Raw genomic sequence first — 18181 nt, 5'->3', positions numbered from 1 at the left:
TGTCTAGAGACCATCAGATGGCCTAGCAAAGGACACTTTTCCTCTCCTTACTGGAAATCAAACTATTCCAGTCCACGTCAGCTTTTTTCCCATTCATCTGTCTTCTGACTTGGCCAGAAACTGTTTCAATGAGCTGCCTTTCCCAACCTGCTCTCCCCTTCCCCCCCGCCTCAAATTTTTTTCTGAAGCAGCTCTTCAAAAGCACTGATTTTGGTATTCCAGGTTTGGAATCCTCATCCTGTAGGTTCTTCATTTACTAAACAAGTTTGTTTGGCTCCCTTGTCTCTTCCTTATCTCAACAGCTTGGAAAACGCCCACTTTCCTCAAATTATTGGAACAATACTTGTCAAAACTCCCAAGCAAAGGGAAAGGGTCCTTTCAGCTGGCCCTGCCTGGTACTGGCAGAAAGCAGTTGCTTCCCAGGTGACAGTTTTAGCTTCCTTCAGAAAGTAAGGAAATTAAAGCAATTGTCTTTAATTGTGTGTTTGTTCATCCGAGTACTTCCCCTACCCCCACTCTGCAAACTTACTGGCAGTTTTCAATTAAGTTTAACAACAGAAGCGTCAAAGATGAGTAAGTCCATGTAAGTCTCTTGACACAACAGTTGGATAAATAGAAAAAAAACAAAACATAAAACTCCCTGGAAGGAGAATGACGTGCTATTTCTCCATTACCTGCCGTCTGTCAGCAGCAGGTCAGGTCTGCACCCCGGGTACAGCCGGGTCGCGCTGCGCTGGGCCAGCAGCTCCTGCTGCCTCTCCCGTGTGGGTCAGGTAGCCTTTGGCTGCTCTCCGCCTCTCCCCTCCAGGCCGGCTACCTTAATAGCCATTTCTCAGATCTTTAAATGAAACCGCAAATGTTATACCTTTGTTCTTTCATTTCTCTGTCCCAACAGTTTCATTTTCGCTTCCTCTTCTTCTTACACTGCCGGACAGGCTAACTTTTCGTGCCGGCACGCCTGTAGGGCCTCCCTCGCTACAGCACATATATTGCAGACCATCTACTTGGAATATATTCTCAATACTGCCAGGACAAAACTTAATTTGTCCCCTTAGTCCTATGAGGTCTTGAAGCCCTCTAGATCTTTGCAAGCACAAGGCAGAGCAATGTATGGCGTGGGCTGCTACCATCCATCAGGTAAGATGCTGGGTTTCAAGATGAAAGCATCCCCCTTCAGAGGCCTGTGGACTGGAAATAGGGCAGCACCCTCTGGAAGATACATATCAGGTATAGTTTATTACCAGAGGTAAATGTAGCTCATTCCTAAATGCAGCACGAGACCTAGCAATTTTTAAGAAGGTAGGCACCAGAATTAGACCATTAAACTTTCCCTGTTTCCTGGACACGCATATTTGCACCACATAGCAGGCTGGGGTCTGCGGCATTTTTCCTCCTCTTCACTTACATCCAAAATGTAATAAAAAGCCAGGTGGAATTAAACCCGATTTACAGTAGCGGCTTAGGTTTTGGCATGATGCCATGTGTTTTTTTCAGCGGACAGGAGAACCATGCTGTTCTAAACTTTTTTTTACCTGAGCACCTCAGGGTAAGGAAAAACGGGACGAAAGGCTGGTGGGTCCTGGTGACAGGAGCCATCTCCTGCCCTGCCTCTCCAACTTGTAACGTATGCAAACCCATTACTTGCAAGCTGGCTTCAATTTTATCCCGCGGGGCTTCCCCGAGGGACAAAGCCAATGCTGCCAAATTCCCATTTGGGCAAACTTCTCCAACCCCAAATGAAGGATCCACCTTTTAGTTATTAAACATGATCTGAATTTTGTATCTGCTCACCCACATGTGAGCACAGTAAGGAACTTCGTATTTTTGTTGCCAAAAGTTGTGAGGTCACGAGGATCACAATGTTCCTCCTTGCTTACAGTCACGACGGATCACATCTACTGTCTGTCAAAGTCCTCTTGACATGTATTTATCTTGACTTGGTCTAAAGTTTCCACTTCATGTGTATAAAGAGCAGCAAGAGATCCCTTCAGAGATTAAAAAATGATGGCCCGTTGGAATTATTTGCACCCCAGGGGACATCATTTGGGGGGAGATTCCTACAAGTAGCACATTTGGTTATTTCCACCTTCCCATGACACCAGTCGCTGCTTCCGCCAGCTCTCTGAAATGTTCTTTCCTAAGGCAGTGGGAGGGGGAAGACTGAGAGAGGGAGAGAGGGAGACAGAAACACACAACAAAGGACAATTACTTCCCAGAAATTATTGAAATCTCATCCTCTTCCTGCTTGTCTCCCTAATTCTTCTTTCAGACAAGAATACACTTCCATACTGTAGACAATATGTCTTCGTATATTATTTCTCTAGTTTCTGTTTTAAAATGGGCCAGACAGCATATGAAGAGAATTTGGTTCCCAAATCTTTTGCCACTTTGCCTCTGCTACGTGGAGCCACAAGGAAACGGTATTTTCCTAAGAACAGTGTGAGAATAGAAGATTACAAGAAAAATTACTGTTGGGGTATCCTCTTTAATTCCCTCCGGATTTATACAACCACTTCAGTGAGAATAAAACCAAAAGCAAAGGTATATCACTAAAAGGAAAATGTAGCAACTATACGTATTAGTACACTTTGGGGAACATGCACAAAGAACGTACGTGTGTCTCCAAAACTGGTTATCGTATGAAATCTTTTCTCCCAACAAAGCCTAGGGAACGCAGACCCCTCTTTTCAGGAAATATGCTTTAATCAAAACAGAAACAGCTGTATTTCACATCTCCCAGTCAATGCATATTGCTGGAAAAATCAACAGATACCTGTACAGAAAAATAGGCAGCCCAATATCTGAAGGTGCCAGAACTGAGACTACGCAGATGATTGACGCTGGAATAGCCAGGGGTTTCCAATTACACACAGGTGGCTCAGAAGGCTGACAGAATGGCTTCTGATTCAGTGATAAAATCCCTCTTTCAAGCATCAAGGCCAAACATCAACTTTCTGATGTATCTCCTGAAGCATCTGTATCTCTCGGCATCCGGGGCTCTCCTGCAGTCTTCTCTGCAGAGCAGCTGCCCTCCCGCCCAGTCTGTTTCCATGCGTACACAGAATAGACAAGATATGAAAAGAGCATTGCAATGGATTTTGTGCGCTGTAAAAGATGTTATTTCAAATTCCCTCACTTCACGTACTGTTTAAAACAAGTGCCCAGAATTTTGCATGTCAGATAATTCCTTTAGGACACAAAATCCTGATTTGGGATCCTATCTGAGGGCTCTTAATGTTGAATAAACATTCTTATTTTCTCTTATGCACTCTTACAGGCATGGAACATGACTGTTTCTTTTTTTTTTCTTTGCAGAAATATGACTAAATAAAGCATTCGTGGAAGTAAAATGTAAATAGCAGGAGATTTCAATGGGAAATAAACAAATTCGCATTTTTTCAAATGGTAGCATGGAAAGATATGCAACTTTCCATAAACAACTTGGTTGCAGTACATAAAGTCCTGTAACATCATGGGAACAACTTCTGCCAGAGTTGTTTCATGCTTTTTGCCACTCTGAATTCTTAACTACATGGTGAATCAGATGTGATTTTTAGTGCTAGTGTAAACAGAACAAACAGTGAAATTTTAAAACCACATTTATTTTCAATACAAAATCTGTTGCACTATTACAGAAGTGAGCCTGTATGTTTACCCCCACATGCACAGATAATTCAGCATCTACAATTAAATAAGAGTAAAATTATATTTCTCTTTTACCAAAACCATCGGCGAATCTTACTAAGAAATGTTCTCTTTGTGCTTTGTAATCAATGTTTGTAGAATTCATTTCTTATTTCAGTTCCCATTAAGAAAACGGATCAATGGAAAGCTCAAAGCTGCGAAAGAAGCTTATTACAGCTAGCTTACATTTGTGATTACTTCAGTTGTGCTTCACCTACAATATATACATGAAAGCTGCGAGGTGTACTATGGTCTAATGTAATGCACTGGCAAAAGCTCTGAATGGTTCAATTAGGAATCTGCAGTAAATAAGCAGAACAGTTCACTATTTTGTTTTCACAGCAAAAAAAAAAATATATTTAAGTAGATGCTTTAAAATACCATGCACACCATTGGCTATAGTACTTCTTACACAGTACAACATAAGCTTTCTTGTTTTATTTGTCTGTAACACCTAGAAGCATATAGCATCTACGCTTTAAGTGTATTTACAAATTCAACAAAATATCTACATATAAAAAGCTTACTTAAAATTAAACTTGATGCAAGTTATGAAAAACCAATTTATTGGCAAATGAAACTGAGCATTCCTTCAACCATAGGTTGTTATAAAAATTTATATTTGGAGGTAAACATTTGATTGATATAGTATGCGAGAAAATAATTTTGTAACCGATAATGGTAATCCTTTACCACTAAACCATATTAGCACTTGTCAGATTGAATGCTGTGGTTCCGAGCGGTAACCCCCACGCTGCTTCAGGGTGTAGATAATTACAAAGCTGCCGCACTGATCAGGCCGGGACACAGAGGGAAATGCACTCTCGCTGGTGTAGTCGGCTGGTTTGGTTTTTTAACAGTTTATTTTACAAGAGCTTATACCTTGCTGTGTTAGTAAATAATTTAATTCTGGTTGTGTTTTGTTGGGTTTTTTTATATCTTCTAAGGCCATGAAAACATGTTGTGCTGTAACTGTCTAGAAAGCATTTATTTTATTTTTAAAGGGAAAAAAAAATCATACTCATTGTGTAATTTAAAATATTTAAAACCTTCCATTTTTAGCACAACAGTTTCATAACACTTTTTTTCCTTCACATTTCTACTTTATTTGGCAATGATAGTAGTCCGCTAATCACAGTTTACTGCACCAACTGATTTAGTAGTACAGCGCATTATGGAATGCATATGGTATAAAGGCACTGAGTGTATTTTGCCCTGTGTTTTCTGGAATATTTTCTCTCATTTTAAAGTTTTTCTTTCAGTGACTGTACAAATTCCAAAATGCATTGCAATGCGTATCTTCTATGCTCTAAAATCAATCCAATGTGTTTTGATGTAAAAATAGAACACTGTACTGCTGTAATACTTGATAGATTAAAAAGGCTATAAAGTAATAGGAGCAAAGAGCAGATAATAGGGTCTCATTAAGCATCAGCAAATGCAAGTGTCATACTTAAATCATTTAGCAATTATATACTGTACATACTGTTCCTAACTGTCTTGCAAAAAGACATATGATAGCTAGACATTAAGTCACCAATTTCACAACAATGTCCACAAAGACATTGAAGTTCTATATAATACTACTATAACACTCTGACAATGAAAACGGAATTCATATCCAGGGATTCAGCTGAGGACTGCATAACAAATTGTCAAACCATGTTTTTATAGTGTACACGAGATTACCTGTGAATTGTGTAGCATTTTTTTTCCATGCATTATACTGTATTTTCAACAGGAAACAAAATTATAAGTCAATGTTATTGTTTGTGTCAGTTCCTTCTAAAAAAAGTAAAAATACCCAAGTTTTGAACAAAATTTGAATTTTGTATTTTGATTCATCCTAACATACCACTTAATGTGTCATTACGCTGTATAATTGTATTGACCTGCATATTCTCATAGCATAAACATCCTGCGGTGAGGAGCTCCGTTACCTGCATGTTCATAGTATGAGAAGGAGGACGTACAAGTGCTTTAAACAAACTGAAGATACAAGGGCATCAAGTTCTGTGGTTACACAAAGGAATTCATGGCATTTACAGGAGAAGGAGCCTCAGAGCTTTCATTTCCTTCGGCAGGTTCTTTCTCTTTTTTACCACTATATTGTCCAATAAAGGAGCCATCCTCATTGAACTGACCATTTACACCTTCTCCATAGTCAACTAAACTATCATCACTGTCTTCTTTTTTCACAGTTCTGTCTGAAGGTGTCCGGCTTCCTTTTTTTAGAGGTTTATGGTCCTCTGCATCACTGGAGACACAAACAAACAAACAAAAGGAATTAACTGATGTAGTATATATTAAGACAAAATCAGCCATGCATGCAGAGTTTATAAAAAGCATGTGTGCAGCCCTGTAATCCTTTAGTAAACCCACATCACATTGTAGAGACAGATCAATATGATGCAGTTGACATGAATACATGGCGTAGGAATGGTTTACACAGAGAATGTCTTCAGTGGAGGGAGGGGGCTTTGTGGTTTCTTTTTTTTTTTTTTATTTTCCCCATCGTGCATGACTTTTCAATGATAAGACTTGTGCCCTTGCCTTGGAAGCAATTTAGATGCAACTGCAAGCATTAAAAAGTAGGTTGTAAAGTTATAAAAAAAAAAATTTATTTGTTCTCCAAAGTAACAAGCTTATGATGTGCTGTGAAGTTAGTCTGTTAAACTTCTTAATTTCTTTGACTCCTTGAACATGAATGAAGAATGAATTTGGTTAAATGAAATATACTGATTTTCTTTACTAGTATAAAGAAAATAAAAGTGCTGCATTTCAAATAATTTGTTACATAATGCAGGCCAGACTTGCAATTTTCAACCTTACCTTTCAAGAGACCTACATATTCCATTAAAAGGGTGCAGAAGAAACAAATGAAAATAGCCTAAGAAGAAAAGCAAAGTCCATATCCTGATAGTGATCAGTATTTTATCAATAATAATTTGCTCTTAAAATTGCTAAAACATTTACTGTATACAGATAAAGCAACAATTTAGCTTACAGTAGCTACAGTTGAGCAGTTAAGAGCATGCTTGGTTTTTTCCATTACTTATCAAATCAACCTCCTTATCCTAATCCATAACGGTAACATGTTCTGACAATGATGATGGTGATTTGGAGGACAACAGAAAAAGGAAAGGAAAGAAAGGCAGAGAGGAGAGATCCCTGTAGCAAAGTACTGTGGTCTTTCCCTTGTCAGTGGAAAAGCTGCAGCACCATCAGCATCCCCAAATAAATTTGCAGCTGTGGTAAGCTTGTATTTCGTGAAAAGTTGGGCTCTTTTCAGAATCCTTTACACTGCACTTCAGTTTCAAGATGAAGATTTCGGCAGCAGCTCTAAAGCATTTCCAGTTAAAAAACACTATTGCCAGCTGCACTTTTGGATGCAATTATTTACCTTGTCTTAAACAGAACATGTGACTTTTTTTGCATATAGGGTACAAAAGAGTAAGTGATTTTTGTTTTTGTTTTTTTTTTTTATTTAAAGACTTCCAGCTTATGGAAAATATAAACAAACATGTATAGAATATCAAGGAAATAAAAATATATTTATAATATCCACAATATTAGGCTGAATATATATTTAGCAAATTATTTTAATTGTGTAATTCCTAAAAACAAATACCTTAGTTCTTCCAATAATTATATTTTCTGTTTTTTTTCTAATGAATATCTTTGAACACCCAGAGAAACCATATATATATAGCACATACAAGGTCACACAGATTATATTGTTAGCTAACAAATGCCCTGTTGAGAAGCATTTCACTATTGCTAGAAAACCATTACACCGATTTTCCATCAAGCTGTTTCTCCTCATCTCATCACCTGTTTTGGAAGACTCCAAGTTATCACATTCTAAAAGAAGTACATCTCTAGTATGCATATACTTACAGAAAAAGCATACCAGAGATTTTATTCTTCTATGCATATGCAAGAAAGAAGTGGTGGGAATATCTATCTTATTAACGTGTAAGAAAACCTTCACGTTTAAAACACACAAAGGCAAAAACTCTAAACTTGATTGTATCAGCCTTGACTGTCTTTAGTTATTGCTGTGTACATGGCATGAGGATCGATATCATATCGTTGATCTTCTGTGCTCACTGATATTGCAAACATATAGGCTAGTAACATTTAAAAGAATGCTACTCCAAAATGTCAAGCATCCAGCAGCGAAGTGCAAATGTTTATAACACTGCGAACACAAGCAGATTATAGAGACATTATTGAAGAGAGTTCATTCTGGAAGGACCCCATAGTTAAAAGGTTGAAGATAGAATTGAGTATTAAAAATCACATGCAATGCAGTTTCTCCATTGCCCTCATCAGAGGGCATTAGAGTCATTGTAGCAGGTTATACAAACCAAACGAAGACCAGACCCTCGCTTTGAAGTAGTACCAGGTCCTACTCCCAAAGAAGAATGACCTGCAGTGTTTAATGCTTTCGGGGTAATAGCATTTAGTAAAGAACATTGCACATATGGTTTGCTGTTTAATTTTAGATGAGTAGCTTCATAATTGCTTACACCGTAATATCTAGAAATAAAAATAAATTAAAATTGCATTTGTACCATATTCCAACTGGTCAATAAACTCTGTGCAAATATTCTAAAGTGTGACCCTACCCAGTGTAATTCACCAGGCTGGAATATACACTAAATAAATAATACACCTTCACTGTATTAAAAATATCCACATTTTTGTGTTTAATTCAATATAATTCTTGATTTTCATTTATAATTTAGATAAAACTGGGTACAGGAACTTCTGCTCTTAGGTTTTTGTGTTTGCATTTTTGAAAACAAAGTTTATTTATAAGCCAAACAATGAAGAAATACTTACACAGTTGGTTGCATTGTGCCTGTGATTTTTCTATGTTTTAGTAAGGATGCAGATTCTACTGTCTGTATAATTAAAAACAAACAAACAAAACTACAGATTTACCCGGGAGTGTACCTGCACGGAGGTGGGCACTGGTGTAAGAGCACGGTTACAGCAGATGCAAAAATCAAATCTGAATCTGGGGATTCCCTCCCTTTTTGCACTATACAAGTCTAGAAAGAAGTTCTGCCAAGACCCTGCAGTGGAAAAAGATGTGGGATTATCCACTGCTTTCCACTCCTTGTTCAGGTAAAGGAAATATATGCCATGGTACCATTTATTCTTTATCAAACTGGATTATGACTCTTGTATTAAATGAATTCAGTGTTTTCTGTGGAAGGGAAAGAAACTGAGGAACAAAAAGCAAAAGAACAAACAGGAGAGAGAGGTAGAAAGTGAAGACATCAGTGTTTTGGACAGCACTTTTGGAACACCAGGGGTGCAAAACAGAGAAGGAACCCTGGTGCTCTGGGGGAATTAATGTATTTTCTGTTTGCTGCCAAGAAGCAAACTGCACAGGCTGCTGAATTGCATTATGAATATGGATGCCCAAAGAGCTATAGAACACTTTAGCCTGTAGAATATATAATACTGTATTGCAAAAACATATTGAAGCCATAAATTTTGATACAGTACCTGCAAGATTTGCTAATCTTGCTTACAATTGTTCATAACACTATTTCAAAATGCAACCAGGATAGATCATAATTCATTTTAGTTTTTGTTCGTGATTTTGCTTGCTGTCTTTTATACTAACCTATTGTAATAACTTGAAATGAAAAATAAAGTACAAATTGGGTTGACTAAAATTACAATGGAAAACTGAAGAAGTTTTTGAAATATGTCATGTATGCAGTGCATACAATTAATAGTAAGACAATAAGTACTGGGAGGGAACAAAACAAGAGCTGATAACGGGTATGAATATTATATTCAGATCAGACAGCCATGAAAGTTAAGTCTAGGGATACTTTTACTATTTGTTGTAACTTACAAATAAATTCCATACGACTAGTTTTTTAGGGATGAAAGTTGCTCAGTGAAGACTGATTTGTACCAGTCGTTTTGTTAACTACTGATAGGTACCACACACATTTCTTGTCCTTTTAGTAAGAACAGTGTTTAATATTAAAGCATACTTTAAAAGCATGATTTAAATATTTTTCATAAACAATTGCTAATATATGAATACATGTTTCTTCTTAGTTTAATGAAATACATAGCAAACTTGCAGCTAATGATTAAGAGATATGAAGAAGTACGGAGGTGACAATAACATGTGTAAGTGCAAAGTACAAACTTATTTTTTCAAAATGTACTTCCATTTCACAAGCTCATCAGTTATCGAAAGAAATATGTACCTTGAAATCTCCTTTCTTCTTTCAACTTTTCAATTTTTCTTCCTTAGATATGGGTACATGCAGCAACCAGTCAGAATGGGGAAGACAGTTTTACGATGCCTCTGCAGTCCAGCAGGCAACTAGTTCCCACTAAACTTTGCCACATTCATGGACATGTGAAAAGACTTAATATATGGTTAGCAATATACTACTTTTCCTTATAACACAACTGTCAGATGAAAGGCAACATACAACAAACAAAATGGGTAAAGCATTCTGGGCTATTGGACGCAGAAAGAGGATGCAGAAGATGAAAACTGTTGGCAGTAAATTTCTTTTTCTGTGCCCTCAGGTCAACAGCCCAGAAATGCTTAAGTATAAGCAGTCACGTAAAGCCACAGAAGTACCTTACACTATGGCTTCCCTGCACGCTCCAGGAGAACCTCTGCCCCAATACCTAACAGGTTTCTGCTCACGTTCCTAAACTGATAGGACTGTGCAGATGAAAAATGCTTTCCCTAGACATTTATGCACTTGTATCAATCCAGACTTCAACACATTTTACTATTTCTAATCTAGTTAAGACATAAGCACATCTGTATTAGTTTTCTGAGTAGTTTTTCTTTAGCATCTATGTAATACTCAATCTTCAATCTGGCAGAATCTGGGAGATTATGCTCCGGCTTGAAATGGCAATGGGTTCAAAAAATTGTTGTTAGTCAAAGAACCTGACTCACTCCTTGTGAAAATTTTAAAGAAAAATCTGCTTGAGAGAAATTCAACCAACTTTCCACCTTTGCTATTTCTGGTGGAAAATTATACAAAGGGAAAGCACTGATTTAAAAAGTAGTGACACATATGTTCAAGAATTAAAATAAGTACCGTCAAAGAAAGCACGTGTGCGTAAATGAGGACACAAGAAGACCACTGCCAAATCCAATCGGACTATTCAGAGACAAGAATTCTTCAGGCAGTCCACTGACATCATCTCCTGCGCTAGAAGGGACCAAGCTTAGAATTACGGTGCTAAGGCACAAATCATTGCTAGGTCCCCCTGGAAACACACCTAAGCTGCAATAAAACTTGAATAACTACAAGAGAAAAAAATACTATTGTAGTTACAAACCATATTCTCATTGTTAATCAACCCAGAACAAGAAGGAAGAGTAATATATTATCTAGCAACCTCAGAACTCTCCACCAACCATTTCCAGAAAGTCTCTCATAGCATATCCAAGAATTTCTAGCAAAAATCTTGTGTATGTCAAAATGTTGAAGAAAAAGAGGCAAAATAATTCAACAAAATGTGCAAACATCCTGCGTTACCACACTAACAGTCCTACTACTGTAGTTGCCTTGTCCTGTTTGATCTTTCTAAGAACATTTTGCAGACTGCAATGAGACTCTAGACTTTCATACTTCCTGTGAAGTTAACTAAGAAATGCATGCTTGCAGACTCCCTACCCATGAATCCACAGGTCTGTAGATGCCATAACTTCTTAATTTCTCGTGTTTTAGGGCCCAGGATGGAAATTTAGGCTAATTTATACACCTACACTGACCTGAACAGGAGCTCTAGATAGTCATTAATTTTAATTTAAATAAACATACATTTGTGGTACTTCTTGTATTTCTTGCAGTTTCTCAGTGTAAGCATTGACTGTCCACAATTTACTACCTCAGCCTTCTACAACTCAGGAAACCGCTGGGATTGTAGTGCAGTTTGCTACAGAGGCACTGTTTTCCCTTATTATAGAAAAGTACAGGTATGCCTCCAGTCAGAGGAACATAGTGTAGCCGGTCATTCTGTGGTTCCTGAAACATCTGCATTTCCTAAAGCATTATTTCCTTCGTTAGATCGATATGGCAGGAAAATCCGATGTTGGCTAGTTCTGCAGAAAGTATGCTCTTTGATGAAGTCGAAGAGTGCAAAACTTCAAACCAGTCCAAGTGATCCCAAGAATACTGGGAAACCTAGAAATGGAATGTGACAACCCCCTCCTAAAATTGAGAGCTATGACTTCTCTAGAATATCTTAATTAGTCATTAAGATTTAAGTAATTTAATAATTTAAATCTTATTTTGAACCAACTAATTTTCTAAGCATTGGGCTTACTTGTCCAGAAATACTGAAGTCAATTCAGTATAAATCTCCAAATCTTTCACTCTTCCCAGTTCCTGAGAAAGGAGGAAGCAAGTCTATGTTCTTAGAAAGTTCCTCTTGATGGTCTGGTGTCTCTCTGGAAGTGAGATGTCCTTTCGTACTTGGCATGAAATGATTGTGAGACCTTATACTTTCCCTTCCCCCCTTTGAACTTCGGAGGAGAACGAAAGGAGCTCAGACACTTGTGAGGATAAGAAGAGCTTCCAACAGAGCTCTTTTTTTTCAGCGGACGTAAGGAGTGTTTGTGTTCTGAGAAATCCTTCATGATCTGGACCAAGGATTCACCAAATAGCTTGCCGCCTGTGTATGGTAAAGACAGCAGTTTACATTTTAGATCTAGCGATGAGGTCCAAGGACGTAGCCATATAGCTCTCCAGGCTACAGTGAGGCATGCCATATTTTTAACGGTGAGTTTAAGAGAATCCTCAGCTGCATCATGGATAAAATTAGTTGCAATTTTACATAGCCTGCGTTTCCTCTGCATGGCACCAGATGGGACCCATTTCTTTTTGAATCTGGCTTGTTCTTCCTCCAACCATATTAGTAATGCTCTAGAAGCGTAAGTGCAGTAGATAGATACTCCAAGCTGGGCTGCAACTAGCTTGAAAGATCTTTTAATTGCTTCCTCAACCTTTCTATCAGTAGGATCTTTAGGGAGAGCATCCATATTAGCAGGCACTGATAGTACAGAATCACCAGTAACCAATGCTCTGTCTACCTGAGGCAAGGTCCCCCACAAAGCAGCTTTATCCACTGGTAAAGGATAGAGCTTACATAGGACTGCCGGTGCTTCATGCTTTGCCTCAGGATTAGCCCAAATCCTACAGACAAGATCTTCCACTGCTGAATGGATAGGAAGTGCATTATCTACCTTGCCTTCTTCAGAGGGGATAAGCAGTTCTTCTGAAGCACATTCAGATTTGGAAGATTTTAGCATTAACACTCTCTTTATGTGCTTGAACAGATAATTCTGATTCTCCATGTCAAATTTACGCAGAGGATCTGGTCCTTCTTGGTCTTCTGTAGGGGACTGAGATGATACCTCCCCATCTTTACGGGACAACTCAACCTCCAAGGCCTTGTCAGCCTCAGATTTCTCCTTCCCAGAAGCTGTTTGATCTTTTAAACTGTCCATATAGTCAGACTCAAAAGTTTGGGAACTGCTCCCAGTTGCTTCTAGAGGAACCACTGGAACTTCGGTAATTGGTACCCTGGGATGCTTTACTGAATGGGTCCTAGCCTGTGCCACAGAAGTTATACTTTGTCTGGCTGCTGTCAAAGCATCCTTTAAGACAGTAGCTAGCTCAGGCAAAATTACAGATTTCATTAATGAATTCTTTTCAGATTCAGAGAAGTGAGTAGTAGTAGAAGGTCTTACCTTCCTGTGGTAGGAGCTCTGAGTGTCTTCTGAATCTGAGCTGTAGTCTGGGATCTGGCTGAACCAGGGCTGGAGAGAAGAATGCTGCCTTGCCTGTGAGCCACGAATTGAGTTGCAGCTGAGGGGTTGCTGGAAAGGGGATGGCTGTCCTGCCTGAGAATCTGAGCCCTCCTCCGACCCCATTATTTGTTGCTCAGAAGCATGATGTCTAGAGCCATGCCTGTACTTCCATTCGTCTGACCACTTTTCCTCTTGGCAGAGGGAAGCAGAGACAGAACTAACCCTTGTAAGCTCTGAAGACTGCCTAGCCCTCCTCCTGGTGTAAGAGGTCTCTGATCTGGTGCTGGAGTATTGATCCCCTGACCTTCTGAAGAAGTTGGATCTGTCAGATCTCACAGACTTTGCTTTGGTAAACACAGGGTCTGTTTCAGGAGAATTGGCACAGCTACCTTTTCTTTTCTTTTCCTTGTCCAGTTTCTCTCCTGTCCAAGCAGACATGGACCTGAAGTGATGAAAAAAGTTCAAAATACTCGAATTCCTATATCTTTCAAAAATTACTTTTTTTTTTCAAGGGAAACCCTATACCCTTTTTCCTCAAAGAAGCACTGCATCATGACCAGTGCCATGTGAGGCAGACAAACTGGGAACTGAGTGACTGCAGTGATGCTGGGCTGCAGAGAGGGTGCCAAGATATCTTCTGTAATCTGACTGGTTGCTGCTGCTGCCCTGTCTCTAAGGAAAAAAGAGGAAAGCCCAATATAGACATTTTAGAAAGGAGTTTTTGCATTGTAAATAGGATGAGCTCTTTCATGTGAACAAGTCTGAAAGCTTGGCATGCATCTGTCCATATTCACCAGACATGATTATAAAGTAATTTAATAAAGCACTAGATTCTATAGATTAACTCAAGCCACTTAACTATGGAGACATAAATTCAAATCTTGCTACAGGTCACACATGAAAGCAGACTTGAATAGTCTTATTCTAGGCTTGAGAAAACATGTATTGAAGTCATATCATTTGTACAATTCTGTACGAAGGTCAGTTTCTGTTGCTGAAAGTTCCAAGTATCGAAAAACAGAGGAGCAATAAAGGAGAATGCAAACTGGACTGCCTAGGAAAACTTATACAATACTTATTTACCTCTGCTTCCACACATTGCTTCACACTTCCCTTTTTATCAGCTGAATTTAATTAATCCATATGCACTTAATGCTGTAATAAAATATTATTCTAAACTCATTAACCTAAGAACAGAATATCGTATTTTTTTTAAAATCACGGAAGAATAAACAGAAACTGCTCTTTGGCATTCAGAACTGTAAATCTATTCCAGTCAGATCAAGATGCACATTTCCCTTATATGAAGAAGCTATGGCAACAGAGTAGATCCTTCTTGAAAAAACGGATTTTTCTATGTACATTTGTAAATGTCACATCTTCAAAATAATAAAGGGCTTTTACAATGCTTTTGACACAGGAATGCACTATGAAATCTATTATAACACCCATGTAAAATATAATGATATTGACATATCTAGAAAATAATATTATTTCCTGTACTAATCAAAAAACAACAAATAAAATGCTGCTTTTTTATTAAGCTATACTCATAATTATTATATGAACAGACTTGCCAAGGCATGCTTTTTGTGGTGCCAGGAGATTCAGCTAGACTACATTTACAATAAAGGAAGAGAGTCAGGAATAAGAGCTGTGTTGCATGCTTTGAAGCTGCTTGCTATGTATCTTGTACTGAAATGCATGAAAGGGAGATTTGTTTTTTCTTGCAGGACATTCCTTCACCTCTGTGTGTAACATCACTTCCTTGTTATTGGATTAGGTGTTAGTATTAGCATTTGTTTTCCAGTCAATGTGACACAAGATTGTCTTTATTAGGCTTCAATTAGAAATGTGTTTTCAAAAACGATAATGCTAAATGTGCCCTAGCTGAAAGGACACTGTATCTGGTATTTTAACTATATAAAAGATGGGTTTGTAAATAAAGATTCATCACTTTGAGACAATTGTGTTTGAATCTGGATTTCACCTTGCATTAGTGAATGGCTTATTCTAAGCTTTGATGTTTAATTTTTTTTCTAATGGTGTGGTTGAAATGCTATCTATAGTTCTATACAACAATGGATACAGAATCTTTGTCAAGATGGAAAAACAGTTAGTTTTGAATTAATAACTGTGATATTATACACAGAACATGTGTGATATGAACAGTGAACATGACAAACGACATCAGTTGCTCACCTGTATTCACCAAATGTTCCATCATCTTCCTTCATAGGCTGTATTTCTGGATCAGCATGTGCATCCTCCTTTTCCTTCACTAAAATATTTGAAATAGTAATTTTTATCACGAAACTGCAACTTAAGATCTTAATTTCTCAAACTGATCACATTTGGCAGGAACGTGGTTTGAATAAAAATCTTTTTTTGAACTGGGGCCTTAGGCTGTTACATTTTTTCTTTTGAAGGAAAAGTTCTGTTAATTAGTTATAGAATTTTATTTTCATTCAAGTACAAAATACTGTATGTCATTCTGCATTAGTAAAACTTTTTCTTCCTTTCATTTCTAGCACTGAAGAGAAAGTTTTGTTAAAAATCCTACTAAAATACTGAATAATTTACTACAAATCTGAATAATTTAGTTTTACTTATCCATGCTCCGTATTTCCTCTTGATATTGCTCTCATACTGATTGATAAAACTGAATCAGATTCACTTGTGTTCACTGTCAGTTTGCACACTTGCTGCTTCCATTTCATGCACTAAGACTCCAGGGAATTTTAAATAGTATTTTAAGAATTAGTAATACTGGAAAAAATAGGCATGGTCTGTTAATTTCTTCTTTTCTATAACATGATCAAAAGCAAAGCAAAGCAAAACCACCTACACCTACACCTAAATTTAACACAATTATATCTCTTGCACATCCTTGTTATAGGTTTAGTCATCATTCACTGGTGGGAATAAATCCAGGCATGTAACTTGTCCCTATTAAAAAAACCTATGTAGCACTGTGTCCTTTGACACAGAAACCCGCTAGCACCTCAGAAGACAGCTGTTTATAGAAGACATATATTCCTATAAATTAAGATTGTTGACAGAGTAAAATAATATACTGACTTCTAGAATTATCTTTATGGTTCTTCCCTCTGCCTTTTCATTTCTGTCTTTCTGGCTACTACTGAAATCTTTCCCTTGTTTAGCAGATACAGTTATATAGTCCAATATACAATCTCTTATCTTTTACTCCGGAAATTTCCACACTTTATCTGTACATTGTTGGTTTATATGCTGTTATTTAAGATGATATGAATCATTCCTGACAGTATTTTCTAAGTCTATAATTACAATAATGCATAACACCTTGAAATGTATCCGGCTGCTATAATTTCATAGTGAAATAATTTATTACTTTTTTTAAACCATAGGCAATCTCAAGATGACATGCTAGAATTACGAAACAAAAGAGTTAACTTTGTGCTTTGCATTTGTCAGTATCTGTGCAACAGTACATTTGCAATGACTCAAGAAATACAATTAGCTATAAACAGAGTCACTGCTATAAACAGGAGTACATACTGAATCTGGAAATCTTACATACAGTCAAGGTCTACCTTTATATATGTGTGTGTATATGCATATGTATGTGTGCATAAAAAAAAAAACCTTACATCTAGTAATTCTGCAGAAGCAGAGAAAAGAAGGGCATAGCAGGGATCTCCACAAAGTAATGACAACCTTAGCATCCAACTGCCTTCTACGCTTTTACTCAAACTGTGTTTTACCCTCTTCTAGATGGTGGCTCACTCCAAGTCCTCCCTAGTCTGTTCAGTTTCATCACTTTACTTGTTTCATCCTCCTAATTTTCCTTCTCTTTTCTCAGTTCTCTCCACTAAGAGTCACTTTTCTATATCCTCTGTAATCTCATTTTCTCTTTAAAAAATCCAAATAGTAGGAAAAAACCTAAGATGATGTCTTCACCTGTCATTCAACTCATATATAACACAGTGTTCCTTAATCATCTGTCTTTTCTCTGTGGGCATAGGTAGTTGGGACAGATGCTTCTCTTACTTAATTTTTGCTGTCACTACAAATCTTTGCTCTCTCCATAAAACAATTAAACCGTTAGATTGAGCAGAGTAGGATTCTTGTACTTAATAAGGTGATTTTATCTTCTTATAAAAATAATCTGCTATGCTAAGTTTAGCTATAAAAGATTTGCCTATGAAGAGGAAAAGTTTTAAGTGTTCACTGACACTGTTTTTTGGAAGTGCACTGATCAAAACATGCAGGAGAAATTAAAACAGAGTATGAATATTTTTTTTTTTGGTACTTTTCTAAGTGCAGCCATCTTTTTCATGTCCAAATTAACAATATGAACTTCAAGAAGTTTGAGTTGATTTTAAATAAGCATTCCAGAGACTGGATATTTATGTAATTTCCAAACCTTTGGAGTCTGTAATATAGAACACAATTGTTTCCTGAAATCAAGATTTGACTTGAAACTTAGCAATTGTACTTTCTATTGTAGGTAGGAGAGGAAAAAGAAATTATCCTTCGATGCCCGGTTGAAGTCCACTCATACTTCACAGCTGCGCTGAGATCCTATCAGGCAGTACTACTATTCTATGCAAACTGGTTGTCACCACCCTTTTCAAGAAAGCTTTAGCCTATGGATCTACTCCGTAAACACAAATATAAGAC

General features: G+C 37.5%; 1 protein-coding gene across 8 annotated transcripts in view; it reads right to left on the bottom strand.

Annotated features, from left to right (window-relative positions):
• Positions 1-2682: 2682 nt before the first annotated feature.
• NRCAM (neuronal cell adhesion molecule) overlaps positions 2683-18181 on the bottom strand; it is a 169410-nt gene continuing 153911 nt past the window's right edge. For 4 of the 8 annotated variants that reach the window (XM_075147785.1, XM_075147795.1, XM_075147762.1 and 1 more), the window contains 2 exons: positions 15719-15797; positions 3582-5941 (listed from right to left, as the gene is read on the bottom strand). In XM_075147785.1, the coding sequence (XP_075003886.1) occupies positions 5704-5941; positions 15719-15797 (317 nt within the window). In that variant the 3' untranslated portion in view covers positions 3582-5703. Of the gene's footprint in view, positions 5942-12121; positions 13959-15718; positions 15798-18181 lie in introns of those variants that run through there. The other 4 variants (XM_075147775.1, XM_075147772.1, XM_075147747.1 and 1 more) reach the window with 2 other exon arrangements.

This window comes from Calonectris borealis, chromosome 1, assembly GCF_964195595.1.
Source record: "Calonectris borealis chromosome 1, bCalBor7.hap1.2, whole genome shotgun sequence".
Taxonomy (NCBI): domain Eukaryota; kingdom Metazoa; phylum Chordata; class Aves; order Procellariiformes; family Procellariidae; genus Calonectris; species Calonectris borealis.
The sequence above is the reverse complement of the archived record's forward strand: the minus strand, read 5'-3'. Positions and strand labels throughout refer to the sequence as shown.